The 24,710-nt window shown below is 38.1% G+C and overlaps 1 protein-coding gene across 3 annotated transcripts in view; it reads right to left on the bottom strand.

Moving 5' to 3' along the window:
* The window catches only part of LOC121299503 (uncharacterized protein C18orf25-like), a 54,986-nt gene that overhangs the window by 19,272 nt on the left and 11,004 nt on the right, over positions 1-24,710 (bottom strand). The window contains exon 3 of one of the 3 annotated variants that reach the window (XM_041227254.1): positions 761-1,981. The exons of the other annotated variants lie outside the window; for them this stretch is intronic. Coding sequence (XP_041083188.1) covers positions 1,527-1,981 — 455 coding nt within the window. The 3' untranslated portion in view covers positions 761-1,526. Of the gene's footprint in view, positions 1-760; positions 1,982-24,710 lie in introns of those variants that run through there. 3 annotated transcript variants of the gene reach the window in all.

The raw sequence follows: 24,710 nt of genomic DNA, 5'->3' as shown, positions 1-24,710 counted from the left end.
ATCTAGCAGTCCCTGAATTTTGGTAGCGCGATGGTACCGGGTCAATGACTTTAGCACCGGTTCGTTAGGATACCGGTTCATGACTGTAGCACCGGGTCAGTACAGTGCATTAACCGCGGTCCTGGTTTTCTAACAGGTTGGGAACGGAGCAGATCAGCAAGCTCGGGACTGGTACAGGTCAACAGGTTCGCAGTTACCGCGGGTAGCACTGTACAGGGATTCCCACCTGTACAAGCTACTGGCAAAATTACAGTCAGTACCCACACAAGACTGAGGGAAGCCTGCTTGTTAGAGGTACTAACGGCCCTCGTAAGGGGATGCAAAAGCAGTCACCAAAACAGCTGCGAGATATTGTAGAATGGGACTGCAAGCAATCTCAACCGAAGTGCACATCTCAGTCCAGCAGCTGTATGCGTATTTCTGTAAAAAAAAAAAAAAAAACGCAACAAAAGAAAACCAGAAAATGAGATATATATTTCTCCTCATAGCACAATTACAGTTCTGAAAATAAATGTCTCGAAACTAAAAACAAGATTTTTAATTGATTCTTGAGATGGAACGAAGCAGCCTGTGAGGAGAGCACAAGTCAGCCGACTTGTGTTGCTTGATCCCTGTGAAGGTGTGAATCAAGCCGCTGGCTTCACACGGGGCACAATGCCGCTGCGGGAAATAACAAACAGGCTGTAGTGCACAATATACGCGTAATTTAAAAACAAAACAAAACAAAAACAAACAACTATCACAACGCAAATGTAATATTGTATAAATTATGTAAAACAAACATTAGCAAATTATACAGCTATAAGCAACAAGTACTTATCTGATACCAGGCCCCCTGGTCAGTTCTTGAAATGAAAAATGGCGCAGAGATCTGCAAGTGCAATCCTTTTGTACCCTCTGGGGCGGGCATGACTGCGTCACAGGCTTGGCTGAGCAGCTTTAGTATATAATAACCAGGTTTTGGGTCTTTAGGAGGTAAACACCCATTAGGTAACTTACATTCCATACTTGAAAGGATATAAGTTTCGATTTTGCAGCAGTGCATACTGTAGCATTAAGGCTGCAGACCAAAAAGGTAATTCTTTTGGATGTCAAAAGCCTGATTTTGTACAGTCTGAGGATGCATTGGATTAAATGTAGACCTCAACAACTAAATTAAAGTTGGAAGGTTCTAGGAGAAAAAAAAAGTAGTCTGAAAGTCAGGCCAACATCTTGAGGGTTACATTTCTCTTTTATTTTAGATGGTTTCACTATGGTTTCAGTGGCCAGTTTAAAATTCTGTAATATTTCATGACACCATTGTAAAAACCTGAGTCAAAACATCACATTATGACAGCCTCCTAGACTAGAAACTTAGAAGCTTCAAGTCCATTAATAGGAGTGTGAGGATGGTCAGAACTCAGCCACATTACAAAGGCCTGCTTCATTTTATTATTATATTTAACATAGTTTAGTTTAATAATAAGAAAACAAAAATAAATCAGTATTTAAAAGTTATATGCTTTCCAAGACTAAAGACATAGTTCTTAAATGCTCGAGTGATCCAAATCTTGACTAGCAGGGTTTCCATTTTCTGAAAAGCTGGTGGGAGGGTGGTTGTTGTTGAACAGAATCTGGAAAGAGTCGATGTTTTGGTGGCTCATGACATATGGACAATAAGCTTGCGAGTGCAAATGACTGCCGGACATTTGCATGCACGCATTGGACTGTGTGGTGGGCAGCACCCTTTGGCCGATCATTTGGATTTTGGGCTCTGTGGGTTCCGAGCATGGCTTAGTTTCATCATCGGTGTCTAGTCGAGTCAGTTTGTCCATCCAGACACGAAACCTCTCCTCTGTCTGCCGTTGCATCACCGCAAAACGGTTCATGGCTTCTTCCAAGACGTTGCCAATGCAGTTCTGGTCCCATGAAGTGCCGCTGTCTAGCAGTCCCTGAATTTGACCGGTCACTCCTGCAGAACCTTCGGCGCGACTGAAGCCAGCTTTAAAGACATTGAGGCCATTCGATAAGCATTATTATCTCACTTTGTTTGCTTTTTAAAAAATAAACAAATGTGCTATTGTCTGTATGTTTGGCATGCTGGTGACATGAGAAAAAAAAAAAAAAACACATGCAATATTTAATAGACTCAAATAAGTTATCTGAAGATTTAAAATGGCTGATGCTACGATAAATGAAGTAATTCCTGAATCCAACATGTAAAACAATAGAAGACATTCAATCAAGTGATTAATGTGTACATGACTGTATATATATCATTTAGGCAACAACGCAAAATGAACAAAGCAATGATATTTGGCCTCTGTGAAGTTTGTCATTTTGAACAAGCTGAAATAAAACGATTTACCCTGGTACCAGAAAGTAGGCCTATTGGTCACAAGTGAGGTAATACAATCAGGATTAGCCACAAGCAGAAAGTAGGAGGGTATACCATCTCAATTCTATCAGCTAATCAAATAGCTTTGTTAATATTATCTTCAAAAGGTAGAAGCCAGCTAGCTGTACTTCACTCCATATTCTGCATTCAAATCCAAAAATACAGTGGGGGGTACTGAAACTGCAAATAATTCCATTTCAAACCGTACAACAGGGATTAGAAGAAATGCAGCAACAACTCTGATCTTAACTACCTCTTTACTAAAGTCAAGGCAATTAAGTTTAGGTTTTAAATTGGAATAGCTTTAATTGGGCTTCTAGAATTTCAGTCCATGTTGGCCTTGAGAAGTAACTGCAAAAATTGCCCCTTTGTTAGAAAATTGCAAATACAAGACAATTAAAAGTAAGCCCAAAAATTACATATTAAATCACTGGTGAACAGTAAGTACGTTATTTAAGTAAAGCTGCCACCTTTAAAACATGGAAATGACTTCATTTAGTTTACTGATAATACATTTCTATACAGATTAACTATACACAGACATCAATCCCTCCACCTGAGATATATTTTTGCATTACGGTGCAATCGCATAACGACTCAATAGCATTCCGTTTCATTATTAAAACCTAGCTTTTTTTCCATGCATGCCAGAACCAGTATGTGGTCAGGTCCACAATGCACAGACAAAATCCGTATGGCCACGGGCACATTCTTCTGGGTTTTTTGAGTGTCAAGGAATTTTTTTTACATTTTGCCACAATTTCCGATTCTGTTTGAATTTTTTTTTTTTTTTTTTTTTAAAAACGCAAGAGAGGTGAAGTCAGGGAACTGATTAACTTTTCTGGTGTTTATTGGCTGTACACCGATTTCATTTTTTTGTATCGGATGTGTTTTATCAGTTAAAACGAAAATCAGAAGCCCTATTTATAATGCAATCTTCATTAGCAGTAAAAAAAATTATCATGACCATGAAACAAATGTAAATAATTGTTTTTACAATTGAGAGAAAGGATTTAACATTTTGCTCATTCTTCACTAAAGTGATGTGATTGCATTGTTTACAGGCTCCCCCAGTATTACAGATCCCACAAGTGGCCTGACGTCACACACAGTTTTGCAGACCCGATCAGCAAACAGCTTGTGTAACATGCACACTCCTTGCCGAGAGGATTTCAAAAGGTCCTGGATGCGAACCCGTTATCTTTTTATTATTAAAAACTCAAGAAACATTTAATATTTTCTCACCAAACTTTCAAAATGCCCAACCTCAGCACAGACAATGTGTGCCTTACTCTGTTTGGTGCAGAAATTCAGTACCATGTAGCCTGTACATGAGAGCAAAAAATGCACCAAAAAACCCCCAAAAAACCCCATTAAGTGTAGAGAGAAAAAGGGAACTTACTAAAAAAAATGGGTATCGAGATCTTGGAAACACCACAAGGTGGCTTCATGAAACTCTCCACACTTTCACAACATTGCAAATCAATAGAACATGCAAATCTGTGAGCAAGTCCGACAAAGTGCAAAGTGCAAGAATTGAGATATAAAAGATCAAAAGCAAAAGAAGAAATGAAGGAAAATTCAGCTTTAAAAATATGTTAAATACATATTATTGTTCAAGATAACATAGGCTACTCACTGCCATATTTTTGTAATGTATAAACACAACAACAAATGCTGAATTCAGAATTGTATCACTGTAATCTTTAAAGAAAAGACAAGGCACATTGTTTAAGGAAATATATTATTTGGCAGCAATACCGATCCCCAGTTCTACAGTCCGATCAGAGCCACTGCAGAAAAGCCACGCCCATACAACAATGTTGCCAGGAGACCGCAACGTTAAGGTGAGAGAGCATGGCTTCCACAGCAGTGGGCTTTTGTTTTATGGAGCTTGGTCCACTACACACAGCGACAGGTTTGTGCTCACTGATGTCTTTTTTGGTTCCCGGCAATACATTTTTCGAGCATCGGTGTCAGTTGGCTGTTGAAAACGGGACAACATGTTTTTGCTCAAACTAATCTGGATTGACAAGAGAAAGTACAATTTTGACGTCACAAAGGTGCAATATGACTATGGGCCAAAGTGTAAATACAGCTACTATCCATGTTACATAACAATGTATTATACCAATATTCAGGATTTTCAATTAGTTTTAAAGGTTGTGGCACTTACAAGGTAGTAGGAGGCATTCATCTCATCGACGCCGGTTTGGGGATTTTTTTTGGGATTAAAATTTTTGGGATTAAAATGGATTATTCTGGCACATTTGTGCATATGCTAGACTAGTAGGTTTTCTAAATAAGCCGGCGACCGGTGCGATCCACAGTCTAAAACGATATTTAAAGCCGGCTACTTTTATTTAAAGAGATTACGATTATTTTTTTGTTATGAGATATTGGGTGAGTAATGTCATCTATACAGACTGTACTCCTTTAAGAAGAAAGGCATGCTGGGATATGAGCTGAGCCTTTGTCAGCTAACAGCAGAAGACGAATGGGAGAGGGAGATCTGAGGAGGAAGAAGGAGGAGAGTTTGGAGAGACACCGCTCCAAACTTTTAAAATAAATCTGTGTCAGAATCCAATATTTGATACCAATTAGGTACTGTAACATTTGTTCAACCTTATCTTTTTATGAAAAGCTATTTTATTGAGGATAATGTTTAATATTTGGTACGTTATACAAACACAAAAAACTTAAGTGCTTTATTTTTACTTTTTCTGTTAACCAAGATATCTTTTTCTGGATATTTTAAATTTTATTTTAAATTATTATAAATTATATATATATATATATATATATATATATATATATATACACACACACACACACACACACACACCCCCTCTGGAAAAATTAAGAGACCACTGCAAATTTTTCTTAAATCAGCATCTCTACATGTATGGCAGCCATTCCATTCCAGTGTCTGTTGAATTCCAACACAGGCACACCTCATTCTAGTGAATGAGGTACTGATTAGGGGATCACCTGAACCAAATCTTATTTAATGAGGAAAAGTATAAAAAACATTCCTGTGGTCATCACTATCCTCTTGCAATAGGACCAGCTGGATGGCAAAACAGTGCTAGTAGTACCTCAAAAGTAATTGGAATCAAAAAATAACTATTGACCATGCCCAAAGAGTTGAAAAGGAAAGTTTTGAGTGAGGAAAAGAAGGGTTCGATTCTGGCTTTACTGCCAGAGGGATACAGTGAGCATCGGGTTGCTTCCATCCTTAAAAATTCAAAGACGGCGGTTCATAAGAACAAGGTCAAGCAGCACACATTGGGGACAACAAAGCTACAGGCCGGCAGAGGGCGAAAACGACTCTCCACTGACCGGGATGACCGCCAACTCATCTGAATGTCACTCAGCAACCGTAGGATGACATCAAGTGACCTACAAAAAGAATGGCAAATGGCAGCTGGGGTGAAGTGCACGGCGAGGACGTTTCGATACAGGCTCCTAGGGGCAGGGCTGAAGTCGTGCAAAGCTAGAAAAAAACCCTTCATCAATGAGAAGCAAAGAAGAGCCAGGCTGAGGTTTGCAAAAGACTATAAGGATTGGACCGTAGAGGACTGGACTCTAATGAGTCCAATTTTCAGCTTTACCCATCACCTGGTCGTCTAATGGTTAGATGGAGACCTGGAGAGGCCTACAAGCCACAGTGTCTTGCACCCACTGTGAAATGTGGTGGAGGATCGGTGATGATCTGGGGGTGCTTCAGCAAGGCTGGAATCTGGCAGATTTGTCTTTGTGAAGGACGTATGAATCAAGCCAAGTACAAGGGTGTCCTGGAAGAAAACTTGCTTCCTTCTGCTCTGACAATGTTCCCCAACTCTGAGGATTGGTTTTTCCAGAAGGACAATGCTCCATGCCACACAGCCAGGTCAATCAAGGTGTGGATGGAGGACCACCAGATCAAGACCCTGTCATGGCGAGCCCAATCTCCAGACCTGAACCCCATTGAAAACCTCTGGAATGTGATCAAGAGGAAGATGGATGGTCACAAGCCATCAAATAAAGCCGAGCTGCTTGAATTTTTGCGCCAGGAGTGGCATAAAGTCACCCAACATCAATGTGATAGACCGGTGGAGAGCATGCCAAGACGCATGAAAGCTGTGCTTGAAAATCAGGGTTATTCCACCAAATATTGATTTCTGAACTCTTCCTAAGTTAAAACATTAGTATTGTGTTGTTTAAAAATGAATATGAACTTATTTTCTTTGCATTATTTGAGGTCTGACAACACTGCATCTTTTTTGTTATTTTGACCAGTTGTAATTTTCTGCAAATAAATGCTCTAAATGACAATATTTTAATTTAGAATTTGGGAGAAATGTTGTCAGTAGTTTATAGAATAAAACAAAAATATTCATTTTACCCAAACACATACCTATAAATAGTAAAACCAGAGAAACTGATAATTTTGCAGCGGTCTCCTAATTTTTTCTAGAGCTCTGTGTGTGTGTGTGTTTCTAAGCAGTCTGTTGCCTTCATCTACGTGCGTTTTAATATTTTTTCTGCATTCCAATAACAGCTTTTAAGCGAAGATTTAAAAAGAAAACTGTACATCCATGCGTATGTTTGTTTTTTGTTTTGTTTGTTTTTTTTTTGCCCAGCAGCTTACACAGAATATCTTGCAGTCTTGATAAACATGCCTCGGATACTTCATCTCCCATTGAAAATTATAAACATATTTTTAATTTGCGTTTTTGTGCATTACTACTGCTTTGGTCACTGTAGCACTCGTAGTCAGAAGTAGACGGCCGAGATGCTGATGAGCACTCTTCTTCATGAGGATCCCCTGAAGATGCTGACTGCTTAGCAAAAAAACTTCCGATTGACAACTGACTTGCTGTCAGTGTACTCTCTGCACTAGATATTATGCTTAAAAAAAATCTGTAAGGGCATCCCCGTTAAACTAAAATACAACCAAACTATTCTACTAGCATTATGCCAGACTAGACATGAAATGGTACTTCAGCATGGACGTTAAAGCTTGAGCTGGATTAATTAAAACAATAGATTACGGTTATGTAGTCTGGCCAGGGTCTATAAGAAAATATCCAAATATGAGGCTTTTTTGTTTGTTTTAAACAAGCAAGTATTTTACAGTCATTGCTGCGGTGTAATAGATTACCACGAATATGCATGTCTGTGTCCCTTTCCCATTCTGTTTGTCCCGTGAACGCAAGACAAAATATTTTTCAATCAATGGATTTATTTTGCGTCTAGGATGAAAAATGTTGCGTTAACGCGACCTCTGCTTTTTGTTTTGATTTTGTTTTATTTTGAAAAAAATAAAATTGCGCATAAAGAGCTTAAACCTCCACTTCTGTGTCAGGTCTAAGTTTTAAAAGGGCGAACAAACTTACGTGAGTGAAGCTTGGTTACAGTACAATATTAGTGTTTTTCACTAAGCGGGAAACCATTGCTAACAGAGGTTCCTGATTCATAGATGAGTGAGGTTTGTAGCTCCCCATGTAGATACACGTGAGGTCTACAATTCAAATCCTATTGGACAGGAGACACATACTGTAGCAGCACAACGTGGGTACAATTTAAAAGGTATGAAGTTTATTTTATAGACCAAAAGTAAAATTAAATAACTGTTAAAAACATTACGATGACCTAACAGGATATTAAATTTATTCATTGTCTATAAAATGCTAACTTCTTCAAAACTGTACAACATTTAAAAAGGCATGGTGGGAGCAGACATATTTATAAACAAACCAGTTAGTACAACACACAGCATGAATCTTTTAAATGTAGCGGTACCATTTTCAAAAACAGCACTGTTGTGGTTGTAATCTTATAATTTATAAGGTCGTACAATGCAGGATTCAACGATAATTTGGCAGACTTTTTTTTTTTTTTTTTTAAATCACTGTCTTTATAGGTGTGTATGATTTGTTAGTTACCAAAATTTCAGTCAACAACTGAAGACAGATAAGAGGATAATTTCTTACCGCTTAATTTGCACCGATGAACCATAACCTGGTTAACTGTACTGATGGCATATCAAATGCTTAGATGACAGATACGGTTGCATTCTTGTAGAACTTAAGGATAAAACAAAATACATTTTGACAAGGAATTGCATTAGATCCATTAGTTAGTTGAGCACAAGGTTGTTTCAATAAATACTTTGACTTAAATATAGGCCTATGTGATAGTTTGGGACATTCAGTCTACAAGGCGATCCTCTACTTACGACGCACTGCACTTACGACTCTTTTGCATTATTACCCTTTATCGATACGGCATTTAAGACACAGCGAGACCCGAGCCATGGTCATTGCACATGCTCTGTGTCCGAACCGCTGCATCTGCCGTGGTCACCCTGACTCAGTCAGGCGTTTTCTTTTTAGAAATTATTTGCCTTTAACAATAACTGATAAGAGCAATGGACTCGAAACAAAAACTGTGAGCTCTGTCAAATGACGAGGGGCTTAACTTCAGGCAGTTGTATTTCCTGCTAGGAGTACCACATACACACACTGAATAAGCCATTGGAAAGCCCCTAGTCTGTACTTATAAACAAGCCAGGTAGGTGTCCGAGTAATATGCGCGTAATCACCGGGCTGGTGTAAAGATTTAAATAAATATTTGAATGAGTACAATATAACGGGTCATTTTTGTAAAACTACCACCTGGCCAAAGAGTCAGGAACGTAACCCTAATTTATAACATTGTTCCTATGGGAAAACGTGCTTCGACTTACAACGTTTCGACTTAAAACGCGACTTTCAGGAACCAATTGTGTCGTAAGTGTGAGGACTGCCTGTATTTAAAACAGTAGGTAGGTGTTTATTTTTTTACATTATTTTAATATATAATTATTAGTAAATCGCTACCGAATAAGACCACTTTACTACCTACTTTCCAGGCAGATAGCAAATCCTCATTACTGCTTTAAAAAGTTAACTTCTAGCCCTGATTTTCAATCAGACTCTAATAGTAAGTAAAGCACCTGAAGAGACTTACACGCCATAATGTTTAAACAGCACTTGGCTCATTGCTGGAATTAAAATGAAAGGAAACGTAATTATATTACAACAGTTCAGAAAACAAATGTACTTCTGTTAGAATCATATTTACAGTCTTTCACTAACACTGTAGTACAGTCTACAAATAAAGGTGTTTTTAAAAGACCTGTTTAGCTTATTGCTGGCATTACAATAACATTAAATATTTAATAGTTTAGTAACAGCCCAGCAATGTCATGTGAGAGCAATGCTAATTTACAGTACACCACACGAAGTTTAGTGTCTTACTGGCATTAAATGAAACACTGATAAAGGCGTGTTGATGGCTCATTGCTAGACAGGTTTACTGCTGTGTATCACCTGATTGTAATTTAAATAGCGCCCCTTTTGTAAACGCATAATAAATCCTCCCAATTGTTCCTTTGCTAATTCTGCCTTGTTACTTGCAATATTTAACAAGAGGTGAGCCGCCATGTCTTTATGAAACAAACAGTGTGTAGTGTAGTGACTGCATCCTTTAAAGCGATCAATTTTCTTTAAGGAATGTACAGCTAGAAAAATAGCTTTGAGCTTGTTTCTTCATCATCAGATTACATAATTTAGACATGGTCATGGTTTTATAGCCAATTATAGCTTTATTAAATGCAGATAGTGGAAAGAAATAAGCTAAACAATGAATTAAATATGCAATAATTTAGCTTATTTCAGGAAAGCCCCGCCTTGAGCACAGTACCTTAGGTCCAAGTTTTCAGCATAGAATGCAGAGCTTTCCTATTTTTTGTTCGCGTCTTTTTTGCTTTCTTGTTCTCTACGGGGTTACGACTGGAAATATGATCTTTTGATGGTATTGAATCATACATGATCAATCGAATGACAGCTAAATTTGCAGAATAGTATCCCACCATCCTCATATAATTAGAAATGTTTTAGCTGTCTTGCTGAAACACTGCTTTTTTTTTTTCTTTGTTTGTGCAGTCGCAGTATTGAGTTCCAGCAGACATGTGAGTGAATGTAGTCCAAAAAAGAAATCCTGTGTAAGCATTATTGTAGGTTGTAAAGAGGATATCTTATACCCCTTCACCACTGGCACATCCGACCCGTGCGGACTCAGCGTGGTACGGGTACAGGTGGTTCTCCACTCGCTATTTGTCGAGCCGAGCGAGAATCAAACTGCCAAGCGGGGTTAAGGATTTTCATCATTACATTGCATCAGTCAGTACACTCAAACAAAAAACATGGTGGGCAGCGAGTGCGATGAGAAAAATACAGCCCTGGGACGCTGAGGAAGTGCAGGTTCTAGTTACTCTGTGGGCAGATAGAAGTGTTCAGGAAGATCTGGAGTCGTGCATCAGAAATGTATTACCAAATTTCTATGGTACACTTAACTCACACACTCAAACACAAAACTCTACCAAATTTCTCATCCTTGGCCTTTATTATGTTAATATAAAGAAACAAATGCAGAAAATAAAACAATTCTAAACTTATTTACAAAAAGTCAAACAAAATACTGTAGAGCTGTACCATACATACAACTTTTTTTAAGCACCCAAACAAAAAACAACAACTATCCTTAAAACGAGATCTCTTTGGCAAATTATTTATTTTTTAAATTTAGCAGTCACCAATTATATTCTCCCAATTTAGAATATCCAATTATGTTTAGTCTTAGCTCACCGCTACCACCCCCACGCTGACTCGGGAGGGCAAAGATGGGTGGAATACACACACGGTCGATTTGGGTACTAGCATAAGCCACTGTGTGCGGGTAGGGGGTTAACTTAAAACGTGATGCGTATAAAGGAGAGTATAAAAGCCGGGGTAAAACACAGAAAATCATAAACACGAATTATAGATTTGAAACATATTAGGATCATGCAATACTTTTCAAACGTAATTGGCTGTTATAATGATTAGTAACAACCTTTATTTATAATTTTGAAATGGAGGGGAGAAGTACAAACAAGCGTCTAATGGCTCGTTTCCACTAGCCACGCTTAGGTGCAGCTCAGCTAAACCGTCCAGCTAAGGTGTAGCTAAAAATGGTTGTCTGTGTATCCACTGCATTCTCTCAGGTACAGCTAACTTTGAAAGTATCTGCGCTACATCCGAGATATATATACGTAAATATGGCACTTATTTTTTTACAACACTGTTGGTACTGTACCTATTGCATAAGATACAATAAGGGCGTGTGTTGATGGTGCAGTCGGTTACTATGGAAAGAAGCGATCGTGTTGCATCATGCATAAATGCAGCAAACAAGGACGTGTACATTACATTAGTCACAATACAGATTGTTATATTAATGGTGACTGAACATGCAAAGTCGTATGCATTATTTATCAATATTGAGCTATAATCTGAAATTGCGTGTGTGTGTGTGTATATATATATATATATACACACACACACACACACACACACACACACACACTCGGAGAGAGAGTGCGGAAGTTTTATCATTAATGAAAGCTGTATGAAGAAGAAATTTTCATGACTGACCCAGCTCCATCATAGTCAAAAGTGTTGGTGTATTCAGTGCATTTCCCATTGCTATTAACGGGCTGGAGATCGCCATAGGTTCCATAAAATCCAAGAGCCGTGGTGGGTTTATTTCAGGTCTGCTGCTCAGTATTTCCGAGAGTTCTGGGACAAACTTACAGGTTTTCACCAGAGAACACGTAAATAAAGGAGATAGCTGCTTTTGCATCCAGCGCTCAAAGAATATCACGGACATTTGCAGAGCTTTTTGAGATGTTCTAGTAATAAAATAATGACTTGGATCACATTATTGAGGAGTTTGGTGATAAAACAAGTAATCGGAAGAGTATCTACAAAATCTACAAATCTATAAATAGGTATGTAAAAAATACAGATAACAAGGGGTGGGGGTTTGGCTGGAGATGCAGGACTGTCCTTCTGAGATTCAATACCTTTTAAACCTGTTTTACTCTGGGGGGGGGGGGATATTTAAAACGGCACATGTGAAAATAAATTGGACCTGACGCGTCAGACAAGTGCTGAATAAATGGCCCGCTAAGGGTTCATTTCTGCATCATCCCAGCTGCTACCCCTTAAAACCGACTGTTTTGATTTACTATGTTTGACCTAGCAGGGGAGTGGTTTGAGGTACGACACCACACTGACGCGTTAAGGCCGGCCCAGGGCCTGCGTTGGGTTCACACATGCAGATAGGCCGGCCCTAAGGCGGCATTGGTACTTTTCATTTTTCGAGCGTTCACACATGAGATAAGGCTGGCCCTTGGCCAGCCTAAACCACAAGTGTGAACAGGGTGTTTGAGAGAAATAAACCTTAGACATTTCCTATGTTCTAATAGGAATCAAACGATACCCACAGTTTCTCACTCACAAATGGTTAAAATGTTTTTTGCATAAGATGTCGACTGACAGCAACTGATTAGAAAAAAATTCTTTGCAACAAAATCCAAAATGAAGAGTGAACACTAACCAATTAAAACTAACTAAAATTTAACTATTCACAAGTCCAATTTTTCATAAAGTCTGTGCTCCAAAATGATGTACTTTTTGTTCCGAAATGATGGCAACTGCATTCTCTGGTTTCAAAGAACAGAGTTTGTTAACTAGCATCCCGGTCTTGCTGAACAACCACTCATTTCGGACAGATGTTGCTGGGATACTTAAAACGTTCATTGTCAAGGTTGCTAGTTTTGGAAAATTAGGCTGATTAGGCTTTCCTTGGACAACATTTCTGGTCTCTCCCATTCAAGAAATAACAATGCAAATGCTTGTTCTGTCGTTTCTTTTTAACCAGCAAATCACTTTTAGTTGTAGCGGCACAGTTCACGTCAATAGCAGGACTGTTGTCCGTCAGCCTAACTAGTCTGGAAAGCTTTGCTTCAACTACAGTGGCTTTGGCTTGTTCCAACAGGAAATCCAAATTGCAAAAATCAGGATCAAGGAATGATGCAAAAAGCAGTAGCATAAAACTGTGATAAATAATTTTTTCTCGCAAACTTCATGCAAAGCAGGTAATGTGTCACCTTCACAAGCTTCAACAGGAACTTCGCTCTATTTTATCCCTGTTCCAACTGGGTACATAGGACTAGCTATAATGTTTTTTCTCTGCACTTAACAGTATTGTAGCTAACTCAAATGGCTGAAGTACAGCGAGTACCTCGGCCATTAACTTCCACTGCTCAGTAATTAGTTCTAAAGTAGCGGCATCAGAATTTATCAAATCAGGGTTTGACAAAACTGCAATTACCGGCCACTTCAACTTAAGCCGATGTTCAAACATATAATATACCTTGTTCCATCTTGTTCGCACATCCTGTATTAACTTCAGTGGCACCTTTTCCGTGTTTAGCATTTCTGTTTTCTATTTAAAAGCACTTGTTGTCAGCTCACTTTTAAAAATGTGCAACTAGTCTTCTTGCTGTTGCCACTAATGTGTTTGCAGATCGAACATCCTCCAAACTGTTCTGAATGCATAGGTTTATATTGTGCCCGGCACAGCACACACTTGCCACGCCACTAAAGACTTCCAAACATCGGACAGCATTGTTCATTTAACAGAGAAAGCTTTAATCCTGTAGTAGCTATGCTGGTATTTCACTGGGTTTGTTCTGTTCACGCTTTTTCCTGGGTTGATTCTGGAAAATGTTTGTGCATATGTGTGTGGGGGGGCGGGGTTTTGAAAGAAATAGAAAGCAATGGCAGGGAATTCAAGTACAGTTTTATATTATTTAATTTTGTCCTAATAAAATGGATTAATGAAACATGTGGTTTCACCTTATTTTCTTTTGATCAAATCAATAGGTATTGGACCGATTTGATGCATCGATCCAACGTCTTAGCCCTACAGATCACAAATTATATCCTTGACATTAACAATTCTAATATTAACAATCATATTTCATAGCAAAGATGTGAGAAATACCGATATCAAAAATATGGAATTTCTGATATCAGAAAATAAATTGACACCAGGAAATAAATTTGAGATCAGAAATTCGGGAATAAATGTAAAAACATCTTGCTGCAAGGGCTGTAGCAAGTTGTGCCAAACATTGACAAGGAGCCTCTAGTTCAATCACTTGCTTTTGATGTTCCAGTTCTTGTCTTCTGCACTCCATACCATGCCTTCTGTTCAAATGTAAAATTCTCTCTGTATTTGGAGGTAGTTGCCATCAAAATCTGTAAAACCAGATATGAGGGCACTGACAGAATCTGTGCGTTTTTTCCTGCCTGAAAAGAAACAAAAGCAAAACAAAGACACCTTAAAAAAAACAAAAAACACATGACCTAAGTTGTATCAAAATTAAAACATGCTGTACAAAAATAGTTAAATTATTTGCATGGGTTGCTTTATGGCAACAATAAGATCGAAAAACAAACTCATATATAATACTACTACCTTGTGCAATAGTACATTGCTATAACTGCTCAGTTACTTCTGGGACATGCTGCATGTCCTGGGGAAGCCATGCAACTCGAAGATCTGGGTGATCCGTCATTGAAATCACTGGTTGTTGATTCTGAATGATATATATTTCACATATGTTAGAAATGCCCACTAACTGCATGTAATAATGTACATTTAATTATTTTTTTTTTTAAATAAATACCTCTATCAAATTCTGTAGATTCTGGGGGAAACGGTCCATGTGTTTTCACATTCCTCTCTACTGGACTGGTTTGATGGTGCATTGATGATCAGTGTTTCTAATGGAATAAAATAATATTTTAGAAATTGATTTTTTTTTAATTTTTTTATTTTAGCATTTTTTAATTAAAAAAATAAAATAAAAATGAACGTGTACACTGTTCAGATTAAAAAATAAACAATAGTGTACTTCTTTTGGGTATAATGTTGCCAAACAGCAACAAAGCTTCATTTAAAACAGATAAGTCCACATACCTTCTGAACAAGGGCTTGAATCCTCCTCCGCTGGACTGGTACAAACAATACCTTCGACGCTGTGTACGGGACAGCATCCCAATAAGTTGTCCGTTAAGTCAAATATCTTAACATTGTTCAGCTGTTGCCACTTTTGTTGTTGGCATCCTTCACTTTCTGTATGCTATTTTAATTATTTTGTCACGACACTGAATTGCCATCCTTTCGGTTCCCATTGCCTGCAGCGTTTGATTTTTTTTTTTTTTTTTTTTTTTAAAAACTAAGAGGTCGCACTGCACCCAATAACTGCTCCTGAATGGAACTTTGACCAAATATTCAAAAGTGCTTTCATTTCCTCCCCATTGAAAGGAAAGCAAACACTTTCTTTTCTTGGCTCGCTAGCAACTGCCATTGCTGCAGCAAAATCTAAAAACACACTGACGTTGCGTTTCATGCTACATAATGACACTTCTGCCTGGACCAGTTGCAGAGATGCCAACTTATGAAAGTAGAAAACAGTAGTGAAAATATAGTAGCATATATAGTAGCAGCCCTAGCCCTAGAAATGAAAATGTTCTTAGGGTCTGGGCAAGCCAATACTCTAAATTTTGCTGTTCAATCGAAATGTTGGTAAATGTAAACACATCGCATTTAGAAATTAACAACCCAATAAAAATACTTCAACACTATTTGGAATAATATTTATTATGGATTTAAATATTAGAAATGGCGAGTAAGTGCTATCAAAGCTGGACTGAAATATTCAACCTCAAACCTTTAGAAAAAAAAAAAAAAACACACCAAGAAAGATTTAACAGTTTTTTATTTGCATTTGTACTACTCTGCAACTATCAAAACACTAAATGCTGTGTAGCAGCCAATAATTATTTAAAGTGAGTTAAACCTCAAAACCCATTTGCACAAACACAGTAATGGGGAGTGTCAGATTTTGATTATTGCTGGTGTTTCGTCATACTTATGTGGGTGATAAAGTCATGACACCCACCATGTTTCACAGAGAAGTCTGTCTGGCAGTATTCACAGTAGATGCGAGACTCAGAAACTACTTCTTTTAATGAATGACCATTCTGTGGTAAATTACTCTATTTCTGACAAGCCAGCCTCAATCTTTTGGATTGAAGAGTGACATTTTTTGTTTGATTTATGATTCCTATTTTAATAACTGATAAGTAAGGCTGGGATTCTCACGCAAATTTATACTAAAAATCACAGGGCAGTAACAGTAAATTTGTTCAAAATCAAGGAGGAAAGGGGATGTGGTGTGGGAAGTCACAGGGATAAAAATTCAACTTTTTTTATTTTTTTTTTAAATACAACATACCGCACAAAACATTTAAACATAAAATTGGTCTGTCTATAGAAGTAGGAAAAGGGGAAAATTAATCCAAATATTTATTATAGTTTTCACAAAACCAGGCTCAAGTTTTAATCTGTACAATCTGCTTACAGCATACACAAATATACAAAAATATTCGTTTTACATAATATTTGGAAGGGTTTCTACAGGACTACAAACAAACTAGGTTTTACATACCTTTAAAAAATGATGATTGAAGTTGAAGACTCTGTACATTTCAACTACAGTTCCGCGGTGGTTCAGTTTGAAGTAATTTTACGTTTTGGTTTGATTGTTCACATATTATTCTGATACAACATGTTGTGCACGTTTGATGCCTTTCTGGAGCTCCGGTCATCCAGAAGTACATTTTTTTATGCAGAAAATGACTATAGTGTTGGGAATCTCGTTTTCATGTTTTTCCAGAACTGGTAAACATCGCATTTCATTTCACTGACAATTTCGTAGTAATCACAGTATTCACGCTGTGCTACACAGTTGTCTTCAAACAGTAGAATGGCCTCAAGAACACCGCTTTCTTAGCTATGTCGAGACAACTCGCTTAATTTGAGTCAAAGACCCGACACACATTGAAAAATGCAGCTGCAGGTTGACAAAATCGGGCAGTAGAGTTGCACCTGCACGTATGTTTAAACCAATTGACAGCGCTGAAAAAAAATCGGAAGTGTGAATGGCTACATTGCAATGTACAGCAACTGAGCTAGTTCTACATCATTAGCTAAACCGTGGAAGCATTTTTCTTTTATTTTGTTTTATTTTGGTTAAGGTGGAATTTCAAGTTGTGTTGATAAAGTTCAATGTTCTCTACTAAAATCACGGAATCCGTGTCCATCGTGACAAATCACAGCCTTACTGACAAGCAACCAAGTAAATGTGCGATTGATAATATAGTTTACTTAATTTAATAAAAATCGTAGTATTATATATACCCCTTTGCCATAGCACAACCTCAAAAATGGACCAGCTGAGGTGTACCTAAACGTCGGCCGCAAATAAATAAACTAGCTAATCATGGGAATTACATTTTAAATACTGCATGTATAATTAAACTTTAAAAGGCATAATGCATTTAATCAACTACTCAACATCTCGTCTGGTTTCTTTACAATAATCATGTCACCCTCTTATGACTTGGAGGAGGAATTCCAATAATAAAAATGAAAAATTACCAAAATATGAATAAAAATAAATTTACCAAACAGCAAAAAGCTTGTATTACCCCAAATGCTGTATTACTGCAGCCTCATGTTTGCAAATACACAGCATGCAGAGTAAAAAAAAATGACATCATGCTATGTAAATACACTGATTATATCTGTAGTTTTTAGTTACGCGAAGAACTTTGGTGTAAAATACTTTGATATTTGAAATTCTAAAGCAAAATATGAATTGGCTATTTAGACAACTTCTGAAAACAAACTGTTCTACACTATTTTCTTTCATTGTCTGCTTAATTAAAAAAAAAAAAAAAAAAAAAACAGATATGGCTACCAGGTGAAAGGAATGAGTTGTTTTGTCGCCCACCCCCAAACAGGCACCTATTTATTCTACATTATTATGTTCATGTGCATCGCTTTAAGAATGGACAGGTGTCACTGTGACTGGTCACTAAATATTTTATCCATCACAACTCAAAACATTTTGGTACAGTAGCATGAAGCACTATTCTCAAATACAATGTGAAAGCCAGCCAGCAGCAAATAAAGTATACAGGAGTTATTTTACAGAACACCCCAAAAACATTTCATAACGCTACAACATTCTATCTACTCCCACTGTTTCCAGAAAGGTATTTAAAACAAGGGATGCACCGAATCCAAGTTTTTGGGATTCGGCCGAATATATCTCAAAAGATTCGGCTGAATACCGAACCGAATACTGAATCTTCAAAAACTGTCAAGAAAACAAAGGAAACTGTTGAATGAAAAAGTCTGGCAGCTACTAACAAGGGACGCTCACAATCTATAGTTTTGAGCCTTTTAGTTAATAGTATTTTTATTACCGAATGGAAATATATCCTTGAAATAAGACTTCAGAAACTTACACCATTTACTGCTAGCCCCCTTCCACCCACAACAGAAACATCAAAATACAGAACCATTTACTTTAACTTCACAAAAAGGAGAGCTGCATCTTTGCCGCAACCCACTATTTTCTTTAATGATGTTTTAGGCCGTGTCACCTGATCTGAGAGTGGGGTTGCCAACAGACTCCAAAATCTCGGGACACTAAGGAAAGTAAGGTTTTGTAACTCACCTCTCTAAATTGCAATGTATTCAGTAAAGCGAGAGTGAACTGTGCAAACTGTTGCTGAATTTGAATTGTTTTACTTAGTTGTTACCAAAAATCACACAACTGCTAGGATCACTTCCATTAAACAGACCTGCAGCTGACTGGCTTTCAGAGACTGGGCGGGACTGTGTGAAGCAAGTAATTTTAAACAAATAGAAACTTTATCTGCTGTCACAAGGTTAAATGAAAGAGTGCTGGTTCACAAGGTTAAATGAAAGAATGCAGGTGAGTGCAAAGTTATCTGATAACAGTGTTGTGATATTTTGATAGCTATTGTTTACTGTAAAAAAAAAAAAATAAATCACGCAATATGATTAAACGTTGTTATGAGGCTCTTCGGATAGAATCGCCACCACAATTAAACAATACATTTACTAATCTGCATTTACACTCACTTTACATGTCGAATACACTGCAGTTTTGAGAGGACAGTTTAAAAAAAAAAAAAAAAAAACCCTGACCTGCCTTAGTGTCCTGAGGTTCTGGAGCCTGTTGACAATCCTATCTGAGTGAGAGCTATGAGGAACAAATTCCTGTGATGAGTGACCTGAACCTCCCTGCGAAATAAAACTCATGTTGATTTAAATGCACTGTGCGTGTAACACAAAGGTCTATTAAATAGGCTACAAAATAGTTTTAAATATATCTTAATAAAACACAGCAGTTCCCAAATAAATCATCTTGTATCGGCACATTAGAATAACGTAATTTAATTTACTAACACAACGTCTTGCACATCTGACAGTTGTAAAGTTAAAAAAAAAAAAATATATATATATATATATATATATATATATATATATATATATATATATATATATATATATATATATATATATATATATATATATATAGTGCACAGATTTTTTTTTTTTTTTTTAAATCTCAATATGATCTCTAGAACACGTTTGACAGACAAAGCAACAAACAACAACAGTTTGCTGTTATTATACATTACAGGTTTACTGCATAACTTTACTCCAGAAAAGGGTGACGGGAATGTGCTGTTGCATACAGAGGTATGTTTGCATTCAGCAGCTGCGTGTGGTTGGTGCGTGTGCTACCAGTAATTTAGGAAGTTTAAACATGTTCTTGTTATTAAATGCAAGTTACTTTTAATACCAGATTATTTTATTTAAATAAGAACTGCACAAGTTGGATGGATGTATTAAATGGATGTGCGTCTGGGTGGATATAGGATTTAGTTCACCGAATCCTAAGTATTTAGCCGAATCCAAACCCTGCTGAAAAAGTAGGTATTCAGGCCGAATCCAAAACCTGGATTTGGTGCATCCCTAATTTAAACTCCAGATCACCACCACACTTAAATTACTTTAGCACAGTTCACCTTCAACCTTAAGTAGCAGTTGCATTGTGCAAATCCTTGCTTACATTTTTTCATTCTTATTTCACAGCCTACATTTAAGCAGATACAACCCAAGAGCTTGTTTTTCTCAGCATTGACTGTAGAACAATGTACAGTTAGAGTTTTCAATTTGTTTTGAAGTGGCACTTACAAGGTAATAGGGGCACCGGAACCAGAGGTGCATTGGCACATTTTTGGATGGTTTAAGTATGTGCGTTAGACTAGTAGTGCTCTGCTTCTAGTTTCTGACAAAGTACTCCATTAGTGCAATGAAGGAGTTTTATTTCAGCAATGCTCACAGACAAGACAAGATCAACAAGACAACAAATTTACTTTAGGATCATCAAGATCCCTGCAATACAAGACTGGCTGGAAAAAAAGAACTGATAATTTGCGAAGAAAATCGATAAACTGATGCAAAATATTGTCTTTCACTCAACTTTAACAGACCCCCCTACTGCTTTAAATTACAGAAGTTATACAGAGTAGTGTACAAAACTTTGGGACCACCTCACTAAAAATTACTTTTGTTGAGTGCACAGATAGCTGAACTATGGAAGAATGCAGTGACCATCCATATATAAATAAACAACAGTTTCAACATTATCTAAGAGATTATCCTTTCCATTTCATTTATTATCATTGAGGATACGATTTTGGAATAACGATTTTTAGTACATTTCACGGGCAAGTTGAGAAAAAAAAAAAAAGAATTCACGGAAAGGCCACCAAATAACACACATAACAGCTTTTAAATAGTACACCAAAACCAATAATACAAAGACTATTGCTTTTGACTGCTGTCAAGTTTAAAATTACTTTAGGAGTACAAAACTGAATTAAAAGATCCATTCACACCAATGTAAATGTACATCAGTCACTCTGATAAGTGCATACTTACATTTACTCGTCACATGAGATTTCCTACTCCGTCACCAGTTTTCTGATACAAAGCCCAGCTTTTCAATGTTACAACTGACTTGTTTAACCATCACAGCCTACACATTTTTTTTTATTTATTTTTTTGCTGGCATGGCAAAAATCAGTCTAATCAAACAGTTTTGACAGTGATGCATTTTTTAGTTGCTTTTGTGCATTTCCATTTCCAAGTGAAATGTGACATTAGAGCCTTCTCGAGCACCATATTCTGTAATTTTGAAGACTACTTAGGATTCAGTTTTAATTCTAGAAACTGGTGGGTTTTTTTTAAATCTTTTTCTAAATTGCGTTGCCTTTTACGTTTTAAGCAGTTCTGTGCATGGGTAACATTTTGATTTAATTTTGCTGTAGTGTTGTTAATGGGGAATTTTACATACTGCTACAATACATACTGGATTTAAAAGTATGTACTATATTACAGTTCATGTGTCCACAGTCATCTCTTTTGGCAAAGGATATTTTCAGAATCATTTAATTCAAAACACTACTGTACCAACAAAATCAACTATAGTACATCTAAATGGACACCTACTTATTTTAACACAGCCCTTTCAGCTATGTATTTTTGACATTGCATCTTTGTGTTCCCTGAAAAAACACACGTTTTTGTCTTTCACTGCTTTTATTCCCAACTCGTGCTCTAACAAATTCCATTGAAAGAATCAACGTCTCCCTGTACAGTTCCTCAAACCAAGTCATATTTTTTTCTTTGTGCAAGACAGGGGGTTGTTTGGTTGGTTATGAGCAGTTTACAACGTGCTCACCTACATGAAATAATCAGATATGTCACCAGCATTTAACTTTCACCGAAGTCAAAATTTTAAAGGGTCGGATTTGTGAGTGCTGACTATATAGAAAACTCAGCATATCAATTGTTTTTATTGACGTGTTCGAAATGAAACCTAATTACACACACACATATATATACATATTATATATATATACATATATATATATATATATATATATATATATATATATATATATATACACACACACACACACACACACACACACTATATATATATATATATATCAGACCAGAAAGAAATAAAAAAAATGTAAAAGGACTACAGAACAGATAGCCCTCTCATTTTATCTACAGTTTGCAGTATTTTGTTTAACAATGTTTAGTTTGACAGTATTTATTTTTAACAGACTACTTGGGTACACTACTGTATGAAAAAAGTTGCAAGAAATAAAATGGAAGTATTAATATTTTTTTTTTTTGAAGATGCACAGACTATAAATGAAGCGGTGTATGTATATGTGAAGATCACAACAGAGTTTGCAGAAACATTCTGTGTTCATTTACATGCTCTCAGCTACAAAATACAAATCTCATTTGCTGAGCTACATAGCTACACGTAAATGCTGCATGCATACACAACCAAACAATGTACAGATACTAGCAGATCTGTATTTTCAGTGCAGACATACTGAGTTTTTAAAGGAAATAAAAGATGTGCCTAATCATAAGTTAGTATTCCTCAATTTAGTTGCATACTGATGCAATGGGTAACTTGATGACATTTATTTAGCTGCTGCCTTTATCTAAGGTGACCCATCTATTTATTAATTATTTATTTTGCTTCAGTCTCATAACTCAAGATGTTTAAATATATAGATGATAATATTTGTAATGTTGGATGTATACAACACAGGGAATTAAGGCTTAGGCTATTTGACTATGAACGGAATGAAAAAAACGAAAACAGATTTATACTGAATAGATAGCAAACAGCTGAAGCCGCTTCTAAACACAGTAAGCCTATAAAGGTATCTTTCGTAATAATAAATCAAAAAGCAACATTTATAACATGTGAAGTTAAAGCCAACAGACTAAAAATACAGTAATCCATGGCATATCCGCCCTAACCATTTATCCCCTATGACCAACTGTGACGGAAAGATGAGTTCTGGTGATGAATCTTCCTCCCAACCTGTGAGGGCGCTAAAGAACGGGAGGAGAAGCATCTGGAAGGGCTGGCCTGACAGTTCGTTTCCGGGTCAGGGAAGTGGGTCAGCCTGGAGGGAAGCGCGACTCTGTTGTAAGACCGTATTGATTTGAGAGATAAACGAGAGGCAGCTGCAAGTAATAAGGCAGCTGCAACCGTTTATCTTGATATCATGCGGGATTACATATAGGGGCCAGGGTAACGCTGGTCTTTTCCTTCGTTTGGGTTAACGCTTGGAGAGAGAAGGAGCGAGAGAGGAGCTCTCGTTGTAAAGAGAATTACGTGTTGTGTTTTGTTGTGTTTGTTTGTAATTGTCTGCGTTTTGCACCACCAGACAGTTAACTCACCGGTCCGGAGCTGTCGACCAGGGTCAGCACAATCCGGATCACCACTGCACGGAACCGTCACGAAATACAGTGTCTTCACCCACCACAAGCACGTCTGCACTCACCCAGGACTGGTGACCGTGTGTTCGTTTTGTTCGGGACTGTGTCTGTATTATTGCTATCCCCGTGCTTTACACATTGTTGTGTATAGCCGGGGATTTATTATTTAACGGTCACCAGACCTGGATTATAAATAAAAGCACCTTTTCACTGGAAACTGTTGTCTGCCTGTCACTCCTGCATCGCATCACCGTTATACCTGTTCCCCTCCACTAGCCACTTTGCCACACGTGGTGTCAGAACACGGGACTATGGACCGCAACGCGCTGGCGGAGTTGCTGCAGGCACTGGAGACCAGACGGGATGCAGAGGAGAGACGGAGGGAGGAGCGCTATACGGCGCTCATTGAACGGGTAGGGCTGATCGTTGCTGCAGGAGCGACCCCTACCGGAACATCATTGATGTCGGCCCCGAAGGCACGGGCCATGAAAATGACGGCGGAGGATGATCCGGAGGCATTTTTGGTGGCGTTCGAGCGGCTGGCAACCGCGGCGGGATGGCCTCGGGAGTTCTGGGCAAGCCAGCTAGGACCTTGCCTGATCGGGGAAGCGCAGGCAGCTTACCAAGCCCTGAGCGACCAGTACGCCACTGACTATGACCTAGTCAAGCAGGCTATCCTCCGTCGTCTCAACATCACCGCGGAGACCCACCGGACGCGGTTCCGCGAGTACCGGAGAGCCCCGGAGACACGCCCCAGGGTGGTGGCACAGCGGTTGTGCGACCACATGGTCCATTGGCTGACCCCAGAGAAGAAGACCGCTCAACAAATGGGGGAAGCCATTGTGGTGGAACAATTCTGCCATGTGGTCGGCGCCGAAACTCAGGCGTGGGTACGGCGCCACAACCCTGACACCCTGGAGGAGGCGGTCAAATTGGCCGAAGATTTTGAGGACTCTTTGACGTCAGCCCGGGTCGGGATCCTGTCAGCCCCTGCCCTGCTCAGGAACCAACCTCTCCCTCCCTCTCCTCCAACACCACCACCATCACCCTCGGTCCCGGCACCCAGACCTCCCAGACCGCCGACCCCGTTGGGCCCCCTTGCCTCCCCCCCATGGAGACCGAGGATGGCCCC

Source organism: Polyodon spathula, chromosome 2 (genome assembly GCF_017654505.1).
Source record: "Polyodon spathula isolate WHYD16114869_AA chromosome 2, ASM1765450v1, whole genome shotgun sequence".
NCBI classification, from domain to species: Eukaryota; Metazoa; Chordata; class Actinopteri; order Acipenseriformes; family Polyodontidae; genus Polyodon; species Polyodon spathula.
This window is presented reverse-complemented; position numbering and strand designations above follow the sequence as displayed.